Source organism: Dasypus novemcinctus, chromosome 17 (assembly GCF_030445035.2).
Source record: "Dasypus novemcinctus isolate mDasNov1 chromosome 17, mDasNov1.1.hap2, whole genome shotgun sequence".
In the NCBI taxonomy this organism is placed as follows: Eukaryota; Metazoa; Chordata; class Mammalia; order Cingulata; family Dasypodidae; genus Dasypus; species Dasypus novemcinctus.
This window is the reverse complement of record NC_080689.1, coordinates 773213-796595: the sequence shown is the minus strand read 5'-3', so window position 1 is coordinate 796595 and position 23383 is coordinate 773213. Positions and strand designations below refer to the sequence as shown.

At 51.5% G+C, this 23383-nt stretch overlaps 1 protein-coding gene across 2 annotated transcripts in view; it reads left to right on the top strand.

The window, feature by feature from the left end:
* TTL (tubulin tyrosine ligase) overlaps positions 1 to 11165 on the top strand; it is a 32456-nt gene extending 21291 nt beyond the window's left edge. Inside the window, exons 6-8 of one of the 2 annotated variants that reach the window (XM_058278059.2) lie at positions 3341 to 3484; positions 7957 to 8114; positions 9943 to 11165. In XM_058278059.2, the coding sequence (XP_058134042.1) occupies positions 3341 to 3484; positions 7957 to 8077 (265 nt within the window). In that variant the 3' untranslated portion in view covers positions 8078 to 8114; positions 9943 to 11165. Of the gene's footprint in view, positions 1 to 3340; positions 3485 to 7956 lie in introns of both variants that reach the window. The other variant, XM_058278060.2, reaches the window with a different exon arrangement.
* The last annotated feature ends 12218 nt before the right edge of the window (positions 11166 to 23383 follow it).

Here is a 23383-nt window from a genome sequence, read left to right as displayed (position 1 = left end):
TTGTGAAATTCTCCAATTCTTCTCATATTTTCTTGAACACATTAACTTCGGTTCTTTAACATCCCTGTCTAACTCCAAAACCTGGATTACATATGTCAGGCATCAGCAAGCTATACCCTACGTGCCAAATCTACAGTCTGCATTTGTAAGACAGTGAGCTAAGGATGCTTTTTTTAAAATATATTTTAAAGGATTCTAAAAAAATAAAGATGATGAGTATGTGCCAAAGACTTTACATAGCCTGAAAAACCTAAAATATCTACTATCTGTCCTTTACAGGAAAAGTTTGCCAACTCCTGACCTAAATGTCTTTTTCTGTTGTTCTTTTTTCTCTTAGCTCTATTTCTTAATATGCTGGGAAGTAGTTTTTTAGTGTTGATATTCATTTATTAAGGTTTGCTAAGTCCAGTAGAGAGAATTTTTAAAATTGAGGTATAACATGTATATACAGTACATAAACTTTAAGTGTTCATCTTAGTGAATTTTTTTTGAGTTATTTTTTTCCCCTTATTTCTTCCCCCCTTCATTGTATGCTCTCTATGTCCATTCACTGTGTGTTCTTCTGTGTCTGTTGTATTCTTATTAGGAGGCTCTGGGACCTTCGGGAGTGGGAGAGAGGTGATCATTCTCTTGCTCCACCTCAGCTCCCTAGTTTGCTGCATCTCATATTATCTCTTCTCTGTGTCTTTTGTTGTTGTTGTGTCATTGTGCTGCATCAGCTCTCCATGTGGGCGGCTCCACTCCTGGGTGGTCTGCCCTCCTGCGCGGGGCTGCACTCCTTGTGCGGGGGCCACTCCTTTGCACAGGGGACACCCCTGTGTGGGGCAACACTCCTAGCGCACGGCAGTATTCCACATGGGCCCGCCCGCCACACAGGTCAGGAGGCCTGGGTTTGAACCCTGGACCTCTGTATGGTAGGTGGAAGCTCTATCTGTTGAGCCATATCTTCTGTCCAGCTTAGTGAATTTTGAATTATGCACACACCCACCTAACCATGATGTACATCAAGATGTAAAACATTTCTAGCACCTCAGAAGACTCCTTTGGGCTCTCAAAGTGTATCCTTACCAAAGAGCACCCTCTTCATCAGCACAAGACGGTCCTTTCCCCCGTGCATCAGGTGCTCCACCAGGCGCTCCACCATCATCCATCAGCACGTCGTGGCTGCTGCTGTGAGGGCCTGGGTCTCCCTGTGGTCCCACTGCCTGTCAGCTGTGCCATTGCCACCAGCTGAGGACAGTACCTTTTCCTCAGTGGATTCTTACACAGAGGAATAGAATAACTATAGGTCAAGATTTGATACCAGCTAAATCAAGAGTGTTAGGAAAGGGATTCCTGTTTTAGGCAAAAGGTTTTGGGAATTTGTCAAGCCCTTCTTCATTATTCTGTGCAGGTCAGGGAGTGTTGCTATTTTGGGACTGTAAAAGGTCTTTACCATTTTCATATTTTGGTGTTATTTTTTTTCCCAGCAAGCTTCCCCCTAACTTTGTACTTCAGCTGATAAAAGTTGTCCTGATGGTGATTTACCCTCTGATGATACCAAAAACAAAAACTTTGAAAAGTGAATTATCTAATCTTGAGCTTTCAGCAGATAAAAAATTGTTTAGTTTTGGTTTGATTCTGGCTCTCACGTCTTCCTTCATGTATTGGAAAGTGATGCATCTGTCACTTGTCTTTTGCTACTGGTGGGGTTTTTCTTTTTTAACCATGAACATTAAAATTTTAAACTTTTCTTAATTATGATATTTAAAGGGTATTGTAATTTTTAAAAATAGAGTATTCTCCCATAGAATAGAGATAAGATATAAAAAAGGATGTGATGTTGTGACTTGTCAGTACAGGTTAAAAAATTACTGGGAAAAGAAAATTTTATTCCAATTGATTCCTAAATGTTGGATATGTCCAAAATTATTTTTAAAGCTTTAAACGTATCTATAGAATATTTTCCTTTTTAGAAAAAAGGTGAAGTGTGTAGGGAAAATGGGGCCCTGGCTCCAAGTTAATAGAAGTGTAGGGTCTTCTCTTTTAAAATCACGAGTCTAAATCTATCTATAAGGATACATCTTAGTCACACGGAAGCCAGTTCCCTGTACCCTCCTTAAATGTACATCTGTGTAGAAGGACAGTTATTTTCAGTAACCTGGAATCACCCACACATGTTTAGGAAGGTAGATTCACACTTAGCCCCAGTATTCAGTGTTCAGGAAAAATCAGGGAAGATCTCCATAAAGCAAAGCTGGCATAGGTTTCCAGAGCTGGTATTTATGGTAGTAAATGTATCAACCGCTTCCTAGGTGCTGGGAATTATGCCAAGGTCTTTATGTGATTATCTCACTGAACTGTTCCAGTGATCTAAGAGCAGGAATAGTCTTTGCCCCTGTTGTGTAGGTTAGGAATCAGGGCTTGATTTAGAAAGTTTAAAACACGCCTCTGAGATTCTGACCTGGCAGCCTCCCTTCACAGCTCACTGAATTACTCATCATGCTTCTGAAATTCACTTTCAGCTTTTTCTGAGTCACTAGAATTCCCCGATTTTTCAAACAGTAATTGGTGCTAATAATTTATTCTGGATTTCAGTATTTGGTTTCAGTATGTATAGCTCTTAAATCTTTCAATCAGTGAAAGCTGGCATTAGAACTGGAACTGGCGGAAGAAAGGAATGCAAGCAGCCTCCTTTTTGCACCTGCTGCTCCTCACCAAACCACAGTCCCGTTGTCGCGTGGCGAAAATACACGGGAAGGTTTCGGTTTGAAGAAGGGCCGCCTGTGCTCCGGGCTGTGCTGCTTCTGGGGCCGGGACAGGAGGCTTCCGGGGCCTCTGGAGCAAGCTGTGGACGGGTGGCATGTCCCTGCGTCACCTGTTGGTACTGAAGTCCAGGAGGGACTTAGGGGAGCGCGTCTCCCTGCATGTCTGTTGGGATGCGCTCCGTGAGCATCTGAGCCCCTCCCGGGCATCTTGGCCACCTCCGGGGGCGTCTGGCCCCCCACGGGCATTTCCCCTCCACAGGTCTCCCCCTTCCACGATGTGCCCCCTCCCACGGGGGTCTTACCCCACAGGCCTCCCCCATGGGCGCCCCCCACGGGCATCCCCCCCACAGGCATCCCTCCCCTCACAGCGTCTCCCCCCACAGGTGTGCCCCCCACGGGCCCCCCCTCCCCATGGGCGTCCCCTCCCCACGGGCCTCCCCCCCACAGGTGTGCCCCCCCTCCCCACGGGCCTCCCCCCACAGGTGTGCCCCCCCTCCCCACGGGCCTCCCCCCCACAGGTGTGCCCCCCCGGGTGTCCCGCCCCGACCCCCCCCCCGGGCGTGCCTGGCGCCCCTCACCGCCGCCGCCTGCAGGAGCTGCCTGCTGAGCGTGGAGCCGGCCATCAGCACGCGGCACCTGCCCTACCAGAGCTTCCAGCTGCTGGGCTTCGACTTCATGGTGGACGAGCAGCTCCAGGTCTGGCTCATCGAGGTCAACGGCGCCCCCGCCTGTGCGCAGTAAGCGGCGTGGGGGGCTGCCGCGTGGGGGGGCCTGGGGCCGGTGGGGGGGGCCGCATGGGGGGCGCGCTCTGTGCCCTGGCTCCCTGTCCGGGCGGGCCGGGGCCTGCGGGTCCGTGTGGGGCGGCTTGGTCTGGCGCGCTGGGCAGACGAGGAGGTGGGGGACGGCGGGGAGCCCCCGAAGGCCGCGGCCACCCCGCCCTTCACCGCCCCACGGTTGACGCCGCGGGCGTGGGGCCTGTGTGCGCGCGTGGCCCCGCCTTGCGGCCCCTCTGCCGCCGTGCCCGCCTCCAGGCCGGCACAGCCCGGGCCCACGCGCAGGCAGCCCTGCCCTGTCCTGCCCCTGCCCCTGCCGGGCAGAGCAGACGGAGGCACGACGTGGCCGGACAGGCGTGGTCAGCGGGGAAAGGGCGCAGGCAGAGCCAGAGAGGAGGCCCCCGCCCCCCCTCCAGCGTCTCGGCCCTAGTCCGCCCTCCCCGCAGCCCCCTCCCCTCCGCTGACCTCCTTGCGGTGTAGTTCCTGCCCGCGTGTGCCCACCTGGACATGCGCTGTCCCCTCCTTCTCTGTCCTGGCCCAGGCCAGGCTCCGCTGCTCCTCAGCCACCAGCTGAGTCTGCACCATGTCACTGGGCTTCCCAGCGGCACCGCTGGCCTTGGGTGGAGACCACCTCCCCGTGCCTCTGGGGCCATGCTGAGAAGGCCATGGGCAGGGGGACGGCTGGCTTCTGCCCGGTCGGTCAGCGCCTCAGGTCGCCGCTCTCTGTGGGGGACCTCGTGTCCCCGGCACCTCCAGGACATCTCCTCCCCCGAACCCCGGCTTGCTGGCCTCTGTGGACCCCCACCCCGAGCCTCGTGGCTTCCTTGGCCCTGACGCCACCAAGGTGGCTGCTTCCTCGGCTCCCCCGCTGGAGAGCGCACCGTGAGGCAGGAGGCTCCCTTCTCCTGGTCTCCAGGACGCGGTCCTCCCTGGAGACCAACGGAGTGGACAGCGTGACTATTCCTGGTTTATGCTTTTTCCTGCCTGGTTCAGCGTTTATTTGGGTTTCGTTTAAGGGCGTCTTTGTATCTCCCTTCTACTCCCTGTGAGTTTTTCTGCTTAAATACAGAACGCATTTATCACTGAGGAACACTTTCACGCACCGTAGGCGCGGCTTCTTGGAAGGAGCTTTGCTGACGTTTAAATGGAGATTGGAGGCATCCAGGGCGAGGGTGCTGTCGTGCCTGGGCCGGAATGCGGGGTGCAGTCGGCACGAGTGAGACACAGCTTGGCTGCGGGGAGGCGGGCGGTGTTTCTGCTTATTTCTGAGGCTGCCTCATGTGGCTCCATGCCAAGCCCACAGGCTCCTGGAGTAAGCACAGGGTCCAGGGGCAAGGAGCCGCCGTCCTGGGGGCTCGGGCTGCGCCTTGCTCCTGGCCTCCGGCTTCTCCTTACCAGGGCTGGGGCCGTCCTGGTCACACATGGGCCTGCCACGCTCATCAGGGTACGTGATTCCATCAGCCACAAAGCTTATTCTGAGCATTTCCTCCGGGGTGGCTGTTTGATTCTAAGCATGAGTATTAATAGCCCTCTGTGGAGATGCAGGTGGCCTGACACAGTCCTGATGAGAGGGAAGCCCTGTCAGCACTGCCCTACAGCTCTTTATTGGAGAGGCTAGACTGGCCTCCTCCTTTCTGCTTAAGAGCTGGAAGAGGGAAGTGGACTTGGCCCAGTGGTTAGGGCGTCCGTCTACCACATGGGAGGTCCACGGTTCAAACCCTGGGCCTCCTTGACCCGCGTGGAGCTGGCCCATGCGCAGTGCTGATGTGCACAAGGAGTGCCCTGCCACGCAGGGGTGTCCCCCGCGTAGGGGAGCCCCACGCGCAAGGAGTGCGCCCTGTAAGGAGAGCCACCCAGTGCGAAAGATAGTGCAGCCTGCCCAGGAATGGCGCCGCACACACGGAGAGCTGACGCAGCAAGATGACGCAGCAAAAAGAAACACATATTCCCGTGCCGCTGACAACAACAGAAGCGGACAAAGAAGACGACGCAGCAAATAGACACAGAGAACAGACAACAGGGCAGGCGGGGAACGGGAGAGAAATAAATAAATAAATCTTTAAAAAAAAAAAGCCGAGCTGGAAGACGCCCAGTCTAATGGGGGCAGGCGCGGGAGCAGCCGCCGCTGCCCCTGGTTAAACCTCCCGGGGCGTCTGTGGGCTGTGGCTTTGACCCCCTGCCCGCCGTGCCCAGGTGAGCCTCCCCACTGCAGAGCAGGGCAGGTCGCCGTGCGACCCTGCAGCCACACGTCAGAGCTCCAGCCCCCGGCACCCCCTGCGTGCCCGCTGTGCTGAGTCCTCGTGGGGGCCGGGGTGCTTAGGGCACAGGAAAAGGCGGATGTCCTCGGAGCAGTCCCGTGGGGAGGGGCAGGCGCTGCGCAGTCCAGTGTGATGGAAACCCCGCCGGCTGCGAGTGCTGCGCAGAGAAGCACGCAGGCCCTGCATTTAGGCACGGGATGTTTGGCGGGGGTGGGTGGGTTACCCTGAGGTAGGCCTGGAACCACAAGGGACCCCTGCCACACTGAGAGGCGAGGGGCAGGTAGCGCCTGCGGCCTCGTTCTTACGCCAGGGGAGGCCAACCGCGGACGCCCCCGCGCTGGTCTGTGAAGGAAAGGAGAGGGCTTGGCCGCAGCACGACGGGGTCGTCGAGGACAAGGTCCTAGCTTGGGTCCTCCTGCCATGTCTCTGTCCACGTTAAATGTCACTCGCTCTGTTTCGTGCATAGGGGGGTATGTCGGATGGCGCGCTGCCGGGTTTCCTGACGGCCAGGACGAGGCCAGGCTTAGCAGCAGGGCTCCCGGGCCCACGTTTCGGCCGCTGGCCACTGGACACTGGGCTGGCTTCCCCGGCCGGGCGTTGCTGGCAGTCCTGGGCTCCCTGGCTCTCCCTCACACGCGAGGCGTCTCCTCTCCCGCGGCTTCCCGCCTTTGCCTCCCCTGTTCTCATAACGGGCTCCAGGCCCCAGGCAGAGGCGCCTCTTTCTGTGGGGCTCACCCCGACGGGAGCGCAGACTGAGCCCGTGAGGTGGGGGGCTAGGGTTAACCCCCCCACACGCCGTGCCCACATGTGCCAGCTCCCCCAGCAGGCGCTGCCTATACCTCCTCGCTCTTTGTGTTCTCTCCTCTTCCTGCCACGCCCTGGGGACGCCATCTGGTCGTGAAGGACGTCGTGGAGCCCCGGGCGTGGCGCTGTCGGGAGCTTCCCGCGCTCGGTGCCTTGCTGAGTCCGCGTGCCCTGGGCTTGTCCACATTGTTGTCCAGCCCCCGCCCGTCTCTCCGTCAAGAGCCTCCTGGTGGCATCCCTCCTGGAGGCGAGGCCGAGTCCTTTGGCCACACGTGATTTGATTTGTGTGGACAGTCGGGTGGGCTCCTGACCTTGGCTCAGGATAGCTGGCGTCCAGGGGGCCCTGAGTGCGCGGGGCGTGCTCCCTCTAGAACACGCGTCTCCGGCTCGCCCCGTGGTCGAGTTGCCCTGACCACTGGTCAGGCCTCGGCTGTGTCCTGTGAAGTGGGCGAGGTCCTGGGGCCTGAGCAGCCACAGCCATAGGGTGGCCAGGTGCCGCGGGAAGGCGTCCAGGGGCCCTGCCTGGCCCTTTCTGCTGTGGTCACACTGCACGCACCTGCAGGTGCCGAGTCCTCTGTGTGGGTCACTCCTGTGGGCGCTGCCCCTCACTGCCAGCGGGCTGACCGCGGAGCACCTGCGCTCCCCCAGTTTGCTCGCCTCCCTCCCCCTCTCCTGCCTCCCCCTTTTGTCTCTTTCTCCTTCCTCCATCTTTCCCTCTCCCTCCTCCTCCATCTGTCTCTCCCCCTCCTTCCTTCTCCATCTGTCTCTCCTCCTTCCTCCTCTATCTCTCCTTCCTCCTCCTCCTTCTGTCTCTACCCCTCCTTCCTCCTCCATCTGTCTCTCCTTCTCCTTCCTCCTCCGTCTGTCTCTCCCTCTCCTTCGCCCCTCTTCTGTCTCTTCCTCTCCTTCCTCCTCTTTTTTTCCATCACCCTTGTCCTGTCTGTTCCCAGCTGGAGAATCTTTCCTAATGGCTTCCCCATACACCTGGGTGCTTCCCTCAGGCCTGCCTCCCCTCCATGTGTGCCCATCGTGGGCAGGTAAAAAGACTCTTATCACATCTTTTTTTCCCTAACTTTAAAAAATTCTTATCTTTTTTTTTTTAAAAGATTCATAGATCACACAAAATGTTACGTTAAAAAATACAAGAGGCTCCCACATGCCCCCTCCCCACCCCCCACTGTATCTGTTCGGCGCCCCGGTGCCCCCTCTCCCCCACCAGCCCGGGGAGCACCCTTTCTCCCTGCAGCGTTGTGGGAACGGTGAGGGCCGCTCTGTAAGTGGAGCCACGAGACGCGTTTCTAGGGCAGATCATAGTGAAGAGAAACGCATCTGCGCGTGAGCGTTGCCAACTGTGTTTCTTTAAACTCTTTGCAGGAGGCTCTATGCAGAGCTGTGCCAGGGCATCGTGGACTTAGCCATATCCAGCGTCTTCCCGCCTCCGGGCGTGGAGCAGCAGGTGCAGCAGGCACCGCCGGCCGCCTTCGTCAAGCTGTGACCGGAGCAGGGCCAGCCGCAGGGCCGGAGGAGCCCAGGTGACCGCACCGGGCGCGCCGGGGAGAGGAAGGGGTGCTTCCAAGAGCCGGCCGCTCTCCATGCTGCTGCCGAGACTCCCGGAAACCGAAGGAAACTTCTCAGAGAGGAGAGCAGAACAGAGTTCTAAGGGGAAAAAACAGGGATTTGATTGCTTTCCGCTCTCACCTTTTGAAATCTCTTGCTTTCCTTCCGGGCGGCACCGTGTGCAGCGCCTGCCCGGGCTCGCAGGGCCCTGGGTCCTCGGCTGGCGCCTTCCCCTCCGGGGCCGTAGTGCCTTAGCTCCTGCTCGCGTGTGGAGGGTGGACATCCTGGAGGCCGCTCGCCCCGCCCGGCTCTTCCCGCTCGCCCGGGTCCAGCATGCGCCCACAGCCCTCGTTTGTGAGCCGCCCTCTCGCCGGCCTTGTGTCACGTCCCAGTGGCTTTGGTCAGCATCTGTCAGGGTCAGTGCTCTCCGCATGTTTTAGGAGCAAAGCAGCAAGTCTGCCCCGAACCTGTGAGCATCAAGTAAGGATGAGAGAAAAGCACGATGCCCGCTTTATTTACAAGACTGAGTGTGCTGGGTCTTTGAAAAATGATGGTTCTCGGCTATCTTTGTTTTAACCAGAATTCTCAATGTACTTTTGCAGATTTCCCTTTTCTTCATTTTTTTTTTCTTAACCTTTGTAAAAATCTTTCCGGGAACCGGGAAGGTAGCATTCCCCATTTAATGCCCGTCTCCCGCCCGGGCCCCCCCAGGCCTAGGGCCCTGGACACGGGTAGCCCTCCCTTCGGCCTCCTGGCCTAGGGCCCTAGACACGGGTAGCCCTCCCTTCGGCCTCCTGGCCTAGGGCCCTGGACACGGGTAGCCCCCCTTCGGCCTCTTGCACAGGTCCTGGGAGGGGCTGGTGCCTGCCTGTGCTCCGGGTGTCACTGGAGAGCCTCTGCCCAAGTGTCCATCCTGCCTCCGTGGGCGGGTCCCCAACAGGCCAGGGGCGGTTCGGAGCCCCGCAGTGGGAACGCTGGACGTCGTTTCCCCCTACTGGATTGACTGGTGTGTGTGGACCTTCCAGGAGGCTGACCACTAGCGGGGGGAGAACAGGATCCCGTTTGTGTGCAGTGTGAGCTGAATACACAGACCCTTCTCATAGCATACTGGAAATCACTGGAGACCCCCCTGAAAACTGCCCTCCTCTCCACAATGTGTTCTTCATGCCCATCTGCTCCATATTCTTTCCCAGTCCACACAAGAAAACAGATTTGCAGTCAGGTGAAATTTTTTTTAAAAAGACAAAAGTAATACATCTTCAAACATCATGAGTGACTAAAGGGATAATGAAAAAAAATTAATAGATGCAGCAGTGGGAGATGTCGAGTGGTTCTCATGGGAATTTATAATTATGAACTGAAAGTCCACGTAGTTGCTTAGGATGAGGATAATGAAGGTTTGCATCTGTAGCAAAATTAGAAAGCCACTGATAAAACTCAAACCTGGAGGTGCCAGGGTAGCGGCTCGGCTCGTGTTTGGGAGCTTCTGAGAAGGGGGTAAGACCCAAACAGATCTTGGGAAACCACAGACTCAACGAGAATGTGTAAGATGCTGCATCCTTGTCAATTTTTTGTGGGCTGGTGATGGAGAAAGGCATGTAATTATCATTTGGACCCAAACTATGGGGACATTTGAGAATTTCCTAGCAGAGCTAAGCATTCAGATGTTAGGAAGTTTGTGAATCTTGATGATTTTCTTAACTGGAATCAACAACATACATGTGAGGACAGTAAGGCTTGAAAAACAACTACATCCTCACATTGTTCAAATAATATCTGTTTTATGCACTTCTTTCCACCCAGGCCGGATGGTTGGCTCAGAACTGTTCCGTCCCCTCTGTGACGTCCTTGGCACTCCCCGTCGGGCTTCACGTGCTTAGTCTGCCTAAGCGCCCCTAGTGCTGGGAGAGGAAGTATTACTTACTTGGAGATGTTGATTCCAGTCTTGGCTCTGTCATCCGATTGCAGATGTCAGCAGAGCCGCTTCACCTCTCTGTGCCTTAGTTTCTTGTCTCCTGGAAGAGACCTTTGCCTGCCCCAGGGACTACCTCGAGGACTTTCCGTGAGGACAGAACAGGTTAGGAAGATTTCAAGAGTCTTCAGCACTGAGGTTCTCAATGCTGACTAAGAGCTAGAGTTCCTTGAGAAGCTTTTACAAAAGGTTGGTGCCCACAGCTTCCCATTCCCCCGACCCTGGCCAGTTAAATCAGAAGTTCAGGCATCAGTTTGTTTTGAGATGCCTTGGACCACTGCTTGAGAAGGAAAGAGAAACACTTTATTACCTTGGAAGAACTGGATACGGCTTCAGGCTTTTTGAAAGTCCTTTTAGATAGACAGACTTCTCTCTAAGAATGGCCATGTGGTGCCACATATATTCATGGTACAAGCAAGTTTGTCTAAACAGGTTCTCTGTTGGGACATTTATTTGGTTCTCATCACAGTGTTCGGGAGCTCAAACCTGCTTTCATTTACATAAAAAAATACAGTTTATGAAGCATTGACAACAAATATAAACAGACATGAATATATAAACCTGCTAAATATGTGTTAAGGTTATTAATTAAATAATGGGAGGAAAGCCCCTTCCCTCACACTTAACGCCTGTGGTTACTGTAAGCTCCATTTTTCTAAGAACACTGATGTGCCTCAGTGACTTTGGCTGCAGTGGAGCAGGTGCTGGCGTGGTAACCAGCTGGTGTGACGTTTCACAAGCAATGCAGGACGGTTACCCGTAAGTGGGTCTTCTGGTGTGCTGGAAAAAAGCCGGGAGCAACCCAGCCAGCTCCGGCAGCACTGCCGACGCGTTCTCGTCAGCAGTCAAGGTGCCCAGCCGGGGCGGATCCAGTCCAGTCGGGGAGGCTTCCCCGGGCCGATCCCCTGGGATGCGAGAGCTGCTGAGAAGATGTAGTCAAATACGGGACTCTGACCCTGACGCAGTCTGTACCTGATAGGAACTGACTTCTGAAATAAGGCAATATTGTGGATGTTTAAAATGCCTGGCGCATTAAAGGAATGTCTCGTCTCCAGTATGTGTGTCCCTTCTGATTCTGTCATTTTACTGTGAGTGCTGACTGCGAGGACATCACTGGTTATTTAAATCCGTGATACTGTTGCACATCAAGTGTTTGCTGTAAAGGGCCAAAATAGGAAATATTTTAGGCTTTGCAAGCCATGCAGGGTATCTCTTGCATATTCTTTGCTTTTTTTTGTTGTTGTTGCAACTTATGAAACATGCAAAAACCATTCTTAGCTTATAGACTGTGTTTAAACACGCTGGATTTGGCTGCAGTTTGCAAATTTCTGTATGAGCCAACAGATTGTCCTTCACAACTGCGATGAGCTGCTCAAGGGTGAAACACTGAAACAATTTCAGCTCTCAAAGGCCCCTGGTTTCTCAGCTGTCTTGTGCATTATGTGAATCTTGATGCAATTTTGAGATGAGCCCGTGGGTGTGAAGAAGAGTGATGTTTGCTTCAAATCTGGAGGGCACCGTCAGAAATGAGGCTACTTCTGTAACTAGCAGAAGCCTAAGAAAGCCTTCTTAAGGTTTCACTTGAGGCCAGGTGTAGACAGTCCCTGAGAACCACACACCTCAAGAATTGTACTCATGGGTCGAAAGAGCTTTACGTAAATGTTGTAACTCCTGACTTCCAGTGGGATGAGCTGAGTGGATTGGACTTGGTCTGCCTTTCCCGGCGGCTTTGACACTGAGGTTAGGCGGCGGTCAGGGCCCGCCTCACCCGGCCGGAGCCGGGGGCAAGCATGCAGCCCCTGGTCGAAGCTACAGGCAAGGGTAGGATACCCGCCCTCTGTGGCTTCCCCGGCACGGAATCCGCGGCCTTGGCCGACCGCTGAGCTCACTCCTCGCTGATAAGTGCCTATCGCCACCGCTAACGCAGGCCTCTCAACCATGCTCCCCCGCTTCATCCCGCTGCGCAAGCGCCTACCCCTCCCAGCATCCCTTACATGGCCGCCAGAGCGGAGCCCACTTCCTTGTTCTTCTTCCTCCCTGCTCCTTTGTTCTCCGTTTCTCGCCACTGCCCAGGCTGATAAAGCAGTGCGCAGGCGCAAGGCGCGAAACTGAAGTCTGCTTTCCACCCCAGCAACAGCAGCCACCAATCCCTAAACCCTGCCACTTACCCCAGCAGCCTAACAAGGCATCCCAGCAAGCGCTCCACCCCGCCCCCATGACAGCCCTATAACCTCTGTACATCCCCCAATAAACGGCTCTGTCACAGCTCCACAGGGGTGTCTCGCCTCCTTCTTCCCCGCCGCCCTCCACACCTTGCACGCCTCCCCGGAGACTCGGCCAAGTCTCCCGCCTCGCCCTCGCCTCCGGGAAGAGTCGCCTGGCCCGCGGCCGCGCGTCCCTCGGCCAGGCTCAGACCGCCGCTGCCACAACTGGTGCCCCGTGTGAGGAGTCTTCGCCCTCGCGCAGCGGTCCAGCCCAGAGTCCGCTCTCCCGGACGCCTCTCCACTTCCCCTCTCCTTTCGCCTGCAAGGTAAGGGCCCCCCCTTCGCCGCCCCCACTCCGGGGCCGCCTCTCCTCGCCCCTCGCCGCCGCCGTCCCGGGGCCGCCTCCCCCCACACGCCCAATTCAGAGAGCCTCACTTTCACGACTCCTACCCCCAGCTTGTTTCTCCCCCACCTGTTCTGCTGCACGAGTCCCCGCTACCCCTTCGTGTCCTCGGCGTTGTTCTCTGTACCCTCATCTCTCTAGTTAGCGCTTGGTGTCTTGCTGAACTCGCTCCCTCGCACTGGTCCTGCTGCCGAAGAGCACTATTCTTTGCTCTCCTTGCCTCCTTTAGCCTTGTAGTCTCGGCCCTTCTAGCCTTTTTCACCCTCTAGAGCGACATCATGGGCAACAGGCTATCTGCCCGGCAAGCGCCTCAAGTCCGCGCCTTAGCGGGACTTTTAGATACTCACCGCTGCAAAGTCTCCATTCAACAACTACAAGTCTACTGGGACCTTCTCTTGCCTTTTAACTCATAGTTAACCACCTGCCATCTCTCAGACCCTGATACCTATCTGAAATTGGCCCCGCCTATCAACAAAGCCAGCCACAAGCCCGAAAATCCACACAAGATTATAAGGCAATCAACTCTGTTCCAGCAAACGCCCACCCCTTTTCACAACTGCTCAAGCTCCCTACTATCTACATGACAATGTAGCTATGAGAGAAAAACGTGGCAACATTTATGTTCTGTTTTATTTCCATGATTGCTGATAACTGATAGGAATGTTTCCGAGCACAGGTTTTCGTGTTGCAGGCAGCATAAATTCCAGAGACAATCTTGAAAGGTACAATCTAAAATATGCTATATAACAGAGGATTTAAAAGCAGCTATACTAAGAAACTAAAAATTATGAGTTAATTGTAAACTGTATGTTTCTGTTACTGTGTTGTGATTGTTCTATGTTTGTTCGTTCAATGTCAGTGTATATTTTGATACCTCCGGATAGTAAATATAAATTAATAAAAATTTATAAAAGAGCTCTATACAAATGGCCAAAAATTAAATAAGCGCTTATATTAATACTTAAGTTTATTATATCAATACATGGGCTTAAATGTTAATAAGATATCTACAATAATAAAAATTGTAAGTCTTGATTGACAAAATTAACTGTACGTCTTCATAAAAAGTTGTTCTTGCCCAAATTAAAATGAATAACTTATTTTTCTTCACAGGATAATATAAAGAATGTAAAGCTTAAATGAATATTAAAAAAGTTAAAAGTTTGTAAAAATGCTAACTGAAATGTAATAAGTTTTGCAAAAAGGCGTATTTTGTCCTAAAGTAAGATGGCTAATTTTTCATGAACTCTTGAAACTTAATTTGCAGATGGCAAGCTATAAAAGGTATTATGATAACTTTAAGTAAGGGAATGTGTTCTATAAACATAATATTTGTCTTCAATAGTCTATATAGTTATAAATAAAAAGTTTAATAAAGCATTGTTTACATTAAGGTATTAAATGGCTAATTCCAAAAAGTCATTCTTAAATATATATAAAACTAAATTGATGATAATAATAAAAAGTAATTTTATTACAGAAAAAATTAGCAGCAACCAGCCTCCCCTGCCAACTTGCTTTTAAGAAACTGTTTCTAATATTGCATGCTACTAAGTATTTAAAGAAAAGTTCATTATTTTAACAAGCTTGTTTAATGTTCACAGTATTGTTATAAGAAGTTTGCTTGATAACTTTAATGTAGGCTATATGGAATATGTTTTTATTATTAAAGAAACAGAAGATGATTTTGTCCTGAGATAAAATGATTGATTATTGGAAAAAGTAGAGTATGGGACAAAACCTGACTGAATACTGAAACTGCAGAAAGTTGATAGAAAAAAAATTTTTACAGTTAAAGTTAAATAAAATTTAACAGGTCTATCTATAAAATTTTACAGGCTTTAATGTCGGGTAGTATGCTGATGCAAAGTTGAAAATTTTTGTTCTTTCTCAAGTCCTCTCACCATTAATCTGTTTTAGTAAAAGTTCTTATCCTCAGTTGGTATACATAGAAAGTCTATCTTATGTTTCTTGTGCTTATCATTTCCTCAATGTTCTAAAAAAGAAACTTTTATCTCTTTTAAAGGAACATAACGTTCAAAACTGCTTTCTCAAGACCTAATCCTGAACAGTAGCCTTTTATTCCAAACTAATTATAAGAGATTTGTTCTTTTACCTTGAAAAAAAAATTAAAGTAATCATTAAGTTCATTTAATATGTTATAAAACAATGCTATAAAATTAACAACTTTTTCTTCCCTTAAACCCTCTATTAATTAAAATCGTATAGATAAAAGGTTTCTATAAATGCTTAAGAGTGTATAAAGTTATCAATATTTCAGCATAATATTTTAAAAAAGTACAATATAGTTATTCATAGTTTTAATTATTATAAAAAAATGTATGTCACAAAAACAACCCTTACCATAGATTAAAGTAACAACACTAGTATATAGCAATCCCAAATACTGCTAGTTTGTTGCAAAAAAGTAAAGTCCAGTTACATGGCTATCACTTTGTTTTAAAACTTCCTAAGACTTTCTTTAATGTCTTCTTGGACAAATCAAGCCAGCTACATTCCTTTATCTGTAAGAACCCAACAATAAACTTTTGCAATGCTTTTCAAGGATGTGTGCATAGCCCTCATACAGGAACAACTAGACGCGGGGCACATTGAGCCTTCTACCAGCCCCTATAACTCACCAATGTTTGTCATTCAAAAGAAGTCCACCGGGAAGTTTAGGCTTCTCCATGATTTACGGGAGATCAATAAACACATTCTCCCCATGGGGACTCCGCAACCGGGGCTCCCCCATCCAGTAGCCATCCCAGCTCACTACCATGTGGCCACCATCGACATCAAGGACTGCTTCTTTTCCATCCCGTTGCATGAGCGAGATCGCCCTCGGTTTGCCTTTACTGTCCCAGTCCCCAGTCACGCGGGCGCAGCCCATAGATACCAATGGAAAGTCCTCCCACAAGAGATGCGTAACAGCCCAGCTATCTGCCAAATGTATGTCAACCACGCAGTAGCCCCTCTGCGGGAGCGAGCCATGCTCATACATTATATGAATGATATTCTAATGGCCTCTGAGGACGCCAATGCGCTTCCTCTAATCCTCACAGACCTGGTCACGAACTTAGCTGACATTGGCCTTTCTGTTCAACCCGAAAAGGTTCAAATAACACCACCACTAGCTTTCTTGGAGTTCAGTATTGATAAGACAATCACCCCGTCCGCTCCCCAGCTAGACATCCCAGAGCGGGTCACTCTTACTGAGCTTCAACAGCTCTGCGGCCAAATCAACTGGCTCCGTTCTGCGCTGCCCATTACCACCGCGCAGCTCCAACCGCTCTTTGCATTACTAAGTGTCCTGGAAGCCCCACCGCAAGCGGTCTCCCGGCGCATCAAACTCACCCAGGAGGCAAAGGAAGCCATTGCAGCTGTTAACAGGGCGCTTGCCGCCTGCTGTCTCTGCAGATTCAGCACAGAAAAGGGCCATCTCACAGCGCTCATCCTTCCCACGCCCGGAACACCCATGGGCTGTCTGTGGCAAGATGGCCCCCTACTTTGGGCACACCCGGCCAAAAGCCGACTGAGAAAAATCTGCCCTGCAGTGCAGTTATGGATTAGCCTAGCCTCAGATCTAGTCACCCTAGCTATCCACATTTTCGGGGCGCAGCCAGAAAAAATTGTCTGGCCCCTGGACGCCAGCCAAACCAGCCTACTCATACGGGATAACCCGGACATGCAAATCCTTTTAGAAGGATTTCATGGAGAATTCAGCTGCCACCACCCTAGCCACCGACTGTTACAGGGGCTGGCCAAGCTTCCCTTCCGCAGCCCCTTCCACCTTTTCCCCTCCTCTGCACCCATCCCGGTGCCACCACCGTCTTTACAGACGCCTCTAAAACCCGATTTGCCACCCTTTCGTACACCCCTTATGCCCCAGAACCCCGCCTAGCCGGCTATGTCAACCTCCATTCTGTCCAGGTGGGAGAAGTTTTGGCAGTGTCGTACGCACTGCACGACCACCGAGACCAGCCAGTAAACATCTTTACTGACAGCCTTTACACCTTTCAGGTCTGCAGAGTCCTCGCCTTTTCTACATTTTTTCCTGGAGACTCAGCCATTGATAAAGCGCTCACTGACCTCCGAAGCATTCTAGAGCATAGACGGGACCCTTGGTTCATTAGCCACATTCGCAGTCACTCAGGCCTCCCTGGGCCCTTGGCTGACGGCAATAATATAGTAGACCAAGCTGTCACAGTCCGTAATAACCAACCAGTGTTCACCGTCTCTGCAGCCCCCCCAGGAGACGCTATCAACCAAGCTAAACTATTACACTCCAAGTTCCATTTCTCAGCTGCATCTCTGCATCATCTATGTGGCCTCCCTCTGGACACCTGCAAACATCTCGTCCGCAACTGCACAGCGTGCGCGCCTTTTGTGCCGCTCGGCCCCCTGCAACCTCAGGGAGTCAACCCACGAGGCCTAAAACCCAACTCCAGATGGCAGATGGATGTCACGCACATTCAGTCCTTTGGGCGCCTCAAGTATGTGCATGTAATGATTGACACCTTCTCAGCCATGTGCTATGCGGTCCGCCTCGCTGGGGAAACCGCCAAGCACTGTATCAAGGCCCTAAGGCAAGGAATTCTCTTCATGAGAGTCCCTTGGGACCTCAAAACAGATGATGGGCCTGCCTACCGCAGTGCCTCCTTTGCTGCCTTTCTCCAACTGTACAACATCACCTATCACTTCGGCATCCCCTACAATCCTCAGGGGCAAGCCATTGTAGAAAGCCTGCATCGCCGGCTAAAAACACAAATTGAAAAAGGGCAATACTCCCCCAGGCGCCCCTGGGGACCTGGTTACCGCCCCCTAATACACCTGAACCTGTTGACCTTCAATAAGGAGGGCCTCTCGCCCCTGCACCAGCATTGGGGACCCTCGTATAGGCCCACCCAGGCTCCTCTAGTCTATTGGAAGGACCCAGAAAGCAATGTCTGGAAGGGGCCCTCCCCCCTTCTGGCCCAGGGGCGAGGATTTGCTTGTGTCTTTCCAGATGACGCCTCACAGCCCATCTGGATCCCCGGACGAAGCGTCCGACCCGCAACCGGAACACAGGCGCCCAACCCGTCGAGAACGCCAAAAAATCTGCAAACGAGTCCGCGCCCTAACCCACGCCATCAACACCATGGATCTGACCCTGACACCTCAAAGGCACCCTCCGACACCAGCACCATCAGAGAGAGAACAAATCCAGGCACTCCTTCGCCTCTACAGACGAGCTCGAGCTAGTCCACAGGTCTCCAACAACCCCCAGTCATCGCTCGTCACCCTCCTCATAGTAATGCTCTCACTTGCCTCCTCTACACAGGCCATCAAGCCCCCTCTAAAAACCCCCCCCTCACCTCTACTGCTCTTCCTCGCTCCCCTCTTCTCGCCGGCCCTCTCCAGTCCCAGTCATCAACCCTTTAACTGGACAGTCCATATCATGGGGGAGATAGAGAAGGACCTCCTCTATAATGTTACAGCCAGAGCTCCTTCGTTTACTGCCAACGTTTGTAAATTTGTTCAATTTACAGGTTTAAACAATAATAATTGGTTACGTAATCAATGCCAAGGCAACCTCATTTCTGGCTTTTACATCTGCCCTTCCACAGGCAGGGGCTGTGCTGACCCCTCGCATTTTTATTGCCCCTCCTGGGGGTGCGAAACAATAGCCTACGGATGGTCTGGAGCTCCTAATAGAGATCAGCACCTCCAGGTGTCATGGGAAGAGTCTAGTTGGAAAGGTATAACCCTTACAGTTAAAAACCCCAATGAAGACAACTGGTTCAGTGGCCGTATGTATGGCCTCCGCCTCTACATGGAGGGCTATGATTGGGGTGTTCTCTTCTCCATACAAAAGAGACACCCCACCGCCACCAATCTGAGTGGCGTAGGCCCCAACAAAATCCTTAACCCCCCTAATCCACGGCCCTCCAGCAGTACGTCTGCAGTGGGCCCAAATCAGGTTCTCAATCCTCCACAGGCACAGCCTCCCTCTCCGCCCCGCTCTGCCTCGCCCTCTCCTTCGCCCGACACCTCCCTCACAACTGCCCCCCTTGGCTCCCACAACCCCAAGCCTCGCTTACCCCCTAGTCAGTACTCCAGCCCTCTCATCAACCTAATCAAGGCCTCGTACGCCTCTCTGAACACCTCCCACCCCAACCTCACTGCAAGCTGTTGGCTTTGTCTCTCCCCCTCCCTTCCTTTATATGAGCCGGTCGCCACAAACCTCACCTTCAGCGAATCCTCTGAAAATTCTCCTACCGGATGCAACTGGAACGCTTCCTCTGTCCCCCTAACCTTCCAATCTGTTTCCTCCACAGGGCGCTGTGTTCATTCTCGCCAAGGTTCCCATCCCCTCCTAGATGTCTGCTCCAGTTACTCCTCTCCCAACGCTTCCGCCAAATTTTTAATCCCCCATAACACCTCCCAGTGGCTTTGTACCTCCACAGGACTAACCCCCTGCCTCAACGTCGCCACCCTCAACGCCACAAATGAAACCTGTTTGCTTATTCTTCTTGCTCCTAGAGTCCTTTTCCACAGTGACGAAGGGTTCTTCTCCTCCCTTCAGAGTCAAAAATTCCCTACTCACCTCCAGAAGAGAGAACCCATCACCGTCCTCACAGTTGCTACTCTTCTAAGTCTCGCTAGAGCTGGCACAGGAATCGCGGCCCTTGCCGCACAATCCTCCTCCCTTTCCTCCCTCAGGCGAGCAGTCGATAAAGACATCACCCACCTCCAAACCGCTATCTCTCATCTCAAAAACTCTCTCAACTCCCTTTATGAAGTGGTTCTCCAAAACCGCCGAGACCTTGACCTTCTTCTTCTCAAGGAAGGGGGCCTCTGTGCCGCCCTTGGGGAGGAATGCTGTATATATGCCAACTCTACAGGCCTCGCCGAGGACAGTCTAAAAAAGGTTCGAGAGGGATTAGAGCGGCGTCAAAGAGAGCGCGAGGCTGCCCACTACTCTTCTGGAATCTTTCATACCCTTCTTCCATACCTCCTCCCCTTCCTAGGTCCGCTAATTATCATTATCCTAGCTCTCACCATAGGGCCCTGGGCCGTCAGAAGAACCGTCCAGCTCGCTAAAGACCAGGTCAACGCTGTCTTCACGTCGTTTGTGCAAGTCCACTACCAACGGCTTGCCACTGAAGATAGCCCTCCTGTCCGGTCCCGACCAGCCTGTCCCAGGAAAAAGCGTCTAAATATCCAGCTGACACCAGCCTGATTGCCAACTTGGCCCACCACGCCTGAATCTTAACCGTTCAAAACTTTCACTTCCCTGACCCCCCCCCCCTTTTTGCCCCCTCCCCAGCCTTCCTTACCGCCTATCCCGCGCTAGAAATACCACAGTTTATTTCTTAAAAAACAAAAAGGGGGAATTGAGGTTAGGCAACGGTCAGGGCCCACCTCACCCAGCCGGAGCCGGGGGCAAGCATGCAGCCCCTGGTCGAAGCTACAGGCAAGGGTAGGATACCCACCCTCTGTGGCTTCCCCGGCACGGAATCCGCGGCCTTGGCAGACCACCGAGCTCACTCCTCGCTGATAAGTGCCTATCGCCACCGCTAACGCAGGCCTCTCAACCATGCTCCCCCGCTTCATCCCGCTGCGCAAGCGCCTACCCCTCCCAGCATCCCTTACATGGCCGCCAGAGCGGAGCCCACTTCCTTGTTCTTCTTCCTCCCTGCTCCTTTGTTCTCCGTTTCTCGCCACTGCCCAGGCTGATAAAGCAGTGCGCAGGCGCAAGGCGCGAAACTGAAGTCTGCCTTCCACCCCAGCAACAGCAGCCACCAATCCCTAAACCCTGCCACTTACCCCAGCACGCCTAACAAGGCATCCCAGCAAGCGCTCCACCCCGCCCCCATGACAGCCTTATAACCTCTGTACATCCCCCAATAAACGGCTCTGTCACAGCTCCACAAGGGTGTCTCGTCTCCTTCGTCCCCGCCGCCCTCCACACCTTGCACGCCTCCGCTGGAGACTCGGCCAAGTCTCCCGCCTCGCCCTCGCCTCTGGGAAGAGTCGCCTGGCCCGCGGCCGCCGGTCCCTCGGCCAGGCTCAGACCGCCGCTGCCGCAGACACCATAAACAAACTACCACAGAGAGGGCTCTTCAGTTACCCATCGGACAAGAGGACAAGTGAAACAGCTCATTCTGTTCCTCAAGGAACTCTAAGATGAACAAGGAGATGAAAGCATACCACAAAGGGGTTGTGACTTTCAACCATATACTGCTTGCTGGGAGCACAGGAAAGCCAATGACAATCTTCACTCCAAGCTTTGTCACTCAGACTTTGCATGACATTTAGGAAAATCGAATTTACCTTAGTTTTGCAGGAAAAAACTTGTCTACCATGCCAAAGATCGTAAGGATGATCAGCAGTGTCAGTGATAGGGATGGCTCTGAGCATCAGGCTCTGCACCATGTGGTTCTCCAGGCAGTCCTGTTGGCCTTTCTGGCAGAGGTGCCTCTCAGTGGCTCCTGGCATCTGTGGGACGTGGGCACACAAGGATGAGAAGCATCCTGGAGAGGGTTCTTACTGTGTCGTAGTGAGACACACGATGACCTTTCTTCTGACAATCATTTGTATAGATTGTACTCAGAAATCTTGACAGCCCGTTTGGACATTTTTTGTTTGTGTCTTTGTATCTCATCCAATCGGTCACTTTATCTAAAGGCATGGAGGGATAAGCCTATCCAGGGATAGGTTGTTAATTATTAATACTATGCTAACCAGCATTTATAAATATTAATTTCAGTCTTTTAAAGTTAGCTACCATCTTGGATTATTGAGATAACAACTCCAAATTTGTGATCTTACGAGCCACTGAAAAACAGGTCTTCACCAAAAATTCAACTTGTATAAAATATAGCTGACATCAACTCTAGATCTTGCTGCGCTTATACTTAACAGGTATGATGAAGTTACAGAAGACCAGTGCTTGGTTTTCAACAACTGAGGGCGGGCTCTGGGGAGATGCATTTGCTCTAGACGAGAGGAGATGTGCGTGGGCCAGTGTTTCAGCTTTGGGACAGCCTTTCTGTATATGGCAACAAGCCACAGCCGCACTCAAGGGTCCAATAACTTCCCAAGAATCATCTCTTTTCTTTGCCTCCATCTGAAGTCAGAATACAGTCTGGACAAATCTCATTGCCGTGTGTGACACGAGAGTTAACTGAAACGCTTCTGTGACTCCGCTGACTTTTGGAATGAAAATTTCCAAGTAAAGTGGGATTTGTTTAGGCATTTCTCACTGTCATTCCCACCAAGAGTCTGGGTTTCATACTGCTGCTTCTCTTGGTAGGCACATTCTGTTGAGGGCTCCATGTGCATCTGAAGTCGATGCATTTTTAAGTGCTTCTTAGAACGCTGTTTTTTATAAAAATGGAAGCACCAATTAATAATGGAAATATCAGTTGGCTAGAAGTATAGGCTGTAGAAATGGTCCAAGTTGAGCAAAACCGCAAAAATCACTGAACACACAAATGCGTGAAGTTTGTGTTTTTAAAACATGAGAATGTGAATGTGTGTGTGTGTCCCCCAGGACTTCTGTGACTGGAAGCAGTACGTGGTTATGTGACATGGATCCTAACCACTCATCAGTACCTAAAAGTGAGAAAATAAAACTTTTCTCCCTATGGTCTCTGATGGAATCTCCATCTAGTATGGAAGTAGTTTGTTCTGTGTCCCACTTTGAGGTGATTTAATTGTGGCCTTGGGACCAGGAAGTAAGGAAGTCTTCAAGAAACAAAAGGATGGGCACATCTCAAAGGACCTGAAAGAGCTACCAGTGTCCAAAGCTGAACAATTTGAGCAACAAAATAACATAATATTGGATTATAGCCCAAATTGCAACATAAACATGAGTCAATCCTGATATAAATGATTGAATAATAAATGAGGTAGAAAAGACAAATATTTCTTACAGAAGAATTTCAAATATGTGTAGATATTCCCTCCTATAGAAGGTAGCATGAATTTCCACCCCACCCTCTTCGAGAATGAGCTAGACCTAATGACTTGCTTCTGAAGAATAGAGAGGGAAAGGGGAAAGTGATACTTAGGACGGTGAAGAAACAGGCAAACACGACCTTGACCAAGCGAGGAAGGTTAACATCACCAAGGATGCGGCTGCATGTGCTCCCAGTATCGTGAAGGCCATTCCACTTCTGTGGCATTCTTTCCAGAGAAAAACAGAGAAACCTAAATGGGGAGACTTTGTACAGGATACCTAAATGGTAAGACTCAAGACTTCCAGGGTTATGAAAAACAAGGAAAAACTGAGAAATTTTCACAGATCAGAGGAAACAGGAGACACGACAGTCAAACACAATGTTACACCTGGGACTGGATCCTGGACAGAAAAAGGACATTAATGGAAAAAAGAACAACAACAACAGTGAAATACAAATAAAACCTGGATTTTGGCTAATAGCCATTTCTTAATTTTGACAAATACATCATGGTACCACAAGAAGGAATAATCTAGCTCAAAATGTCAATAGTGCTAACATTGAAAACCCCTTGGACTCAGGTGATAGTGACAGAAGTGGTTAGAATCGGCCAAATTCAGATAATGTTTCTAAGATAGAGCCCAAAACATTTGTTGATATTTCAAAAATAGGTGAGAGAGAAAGCACTGCTTTAGACACCTGAAGTTTGCAACAC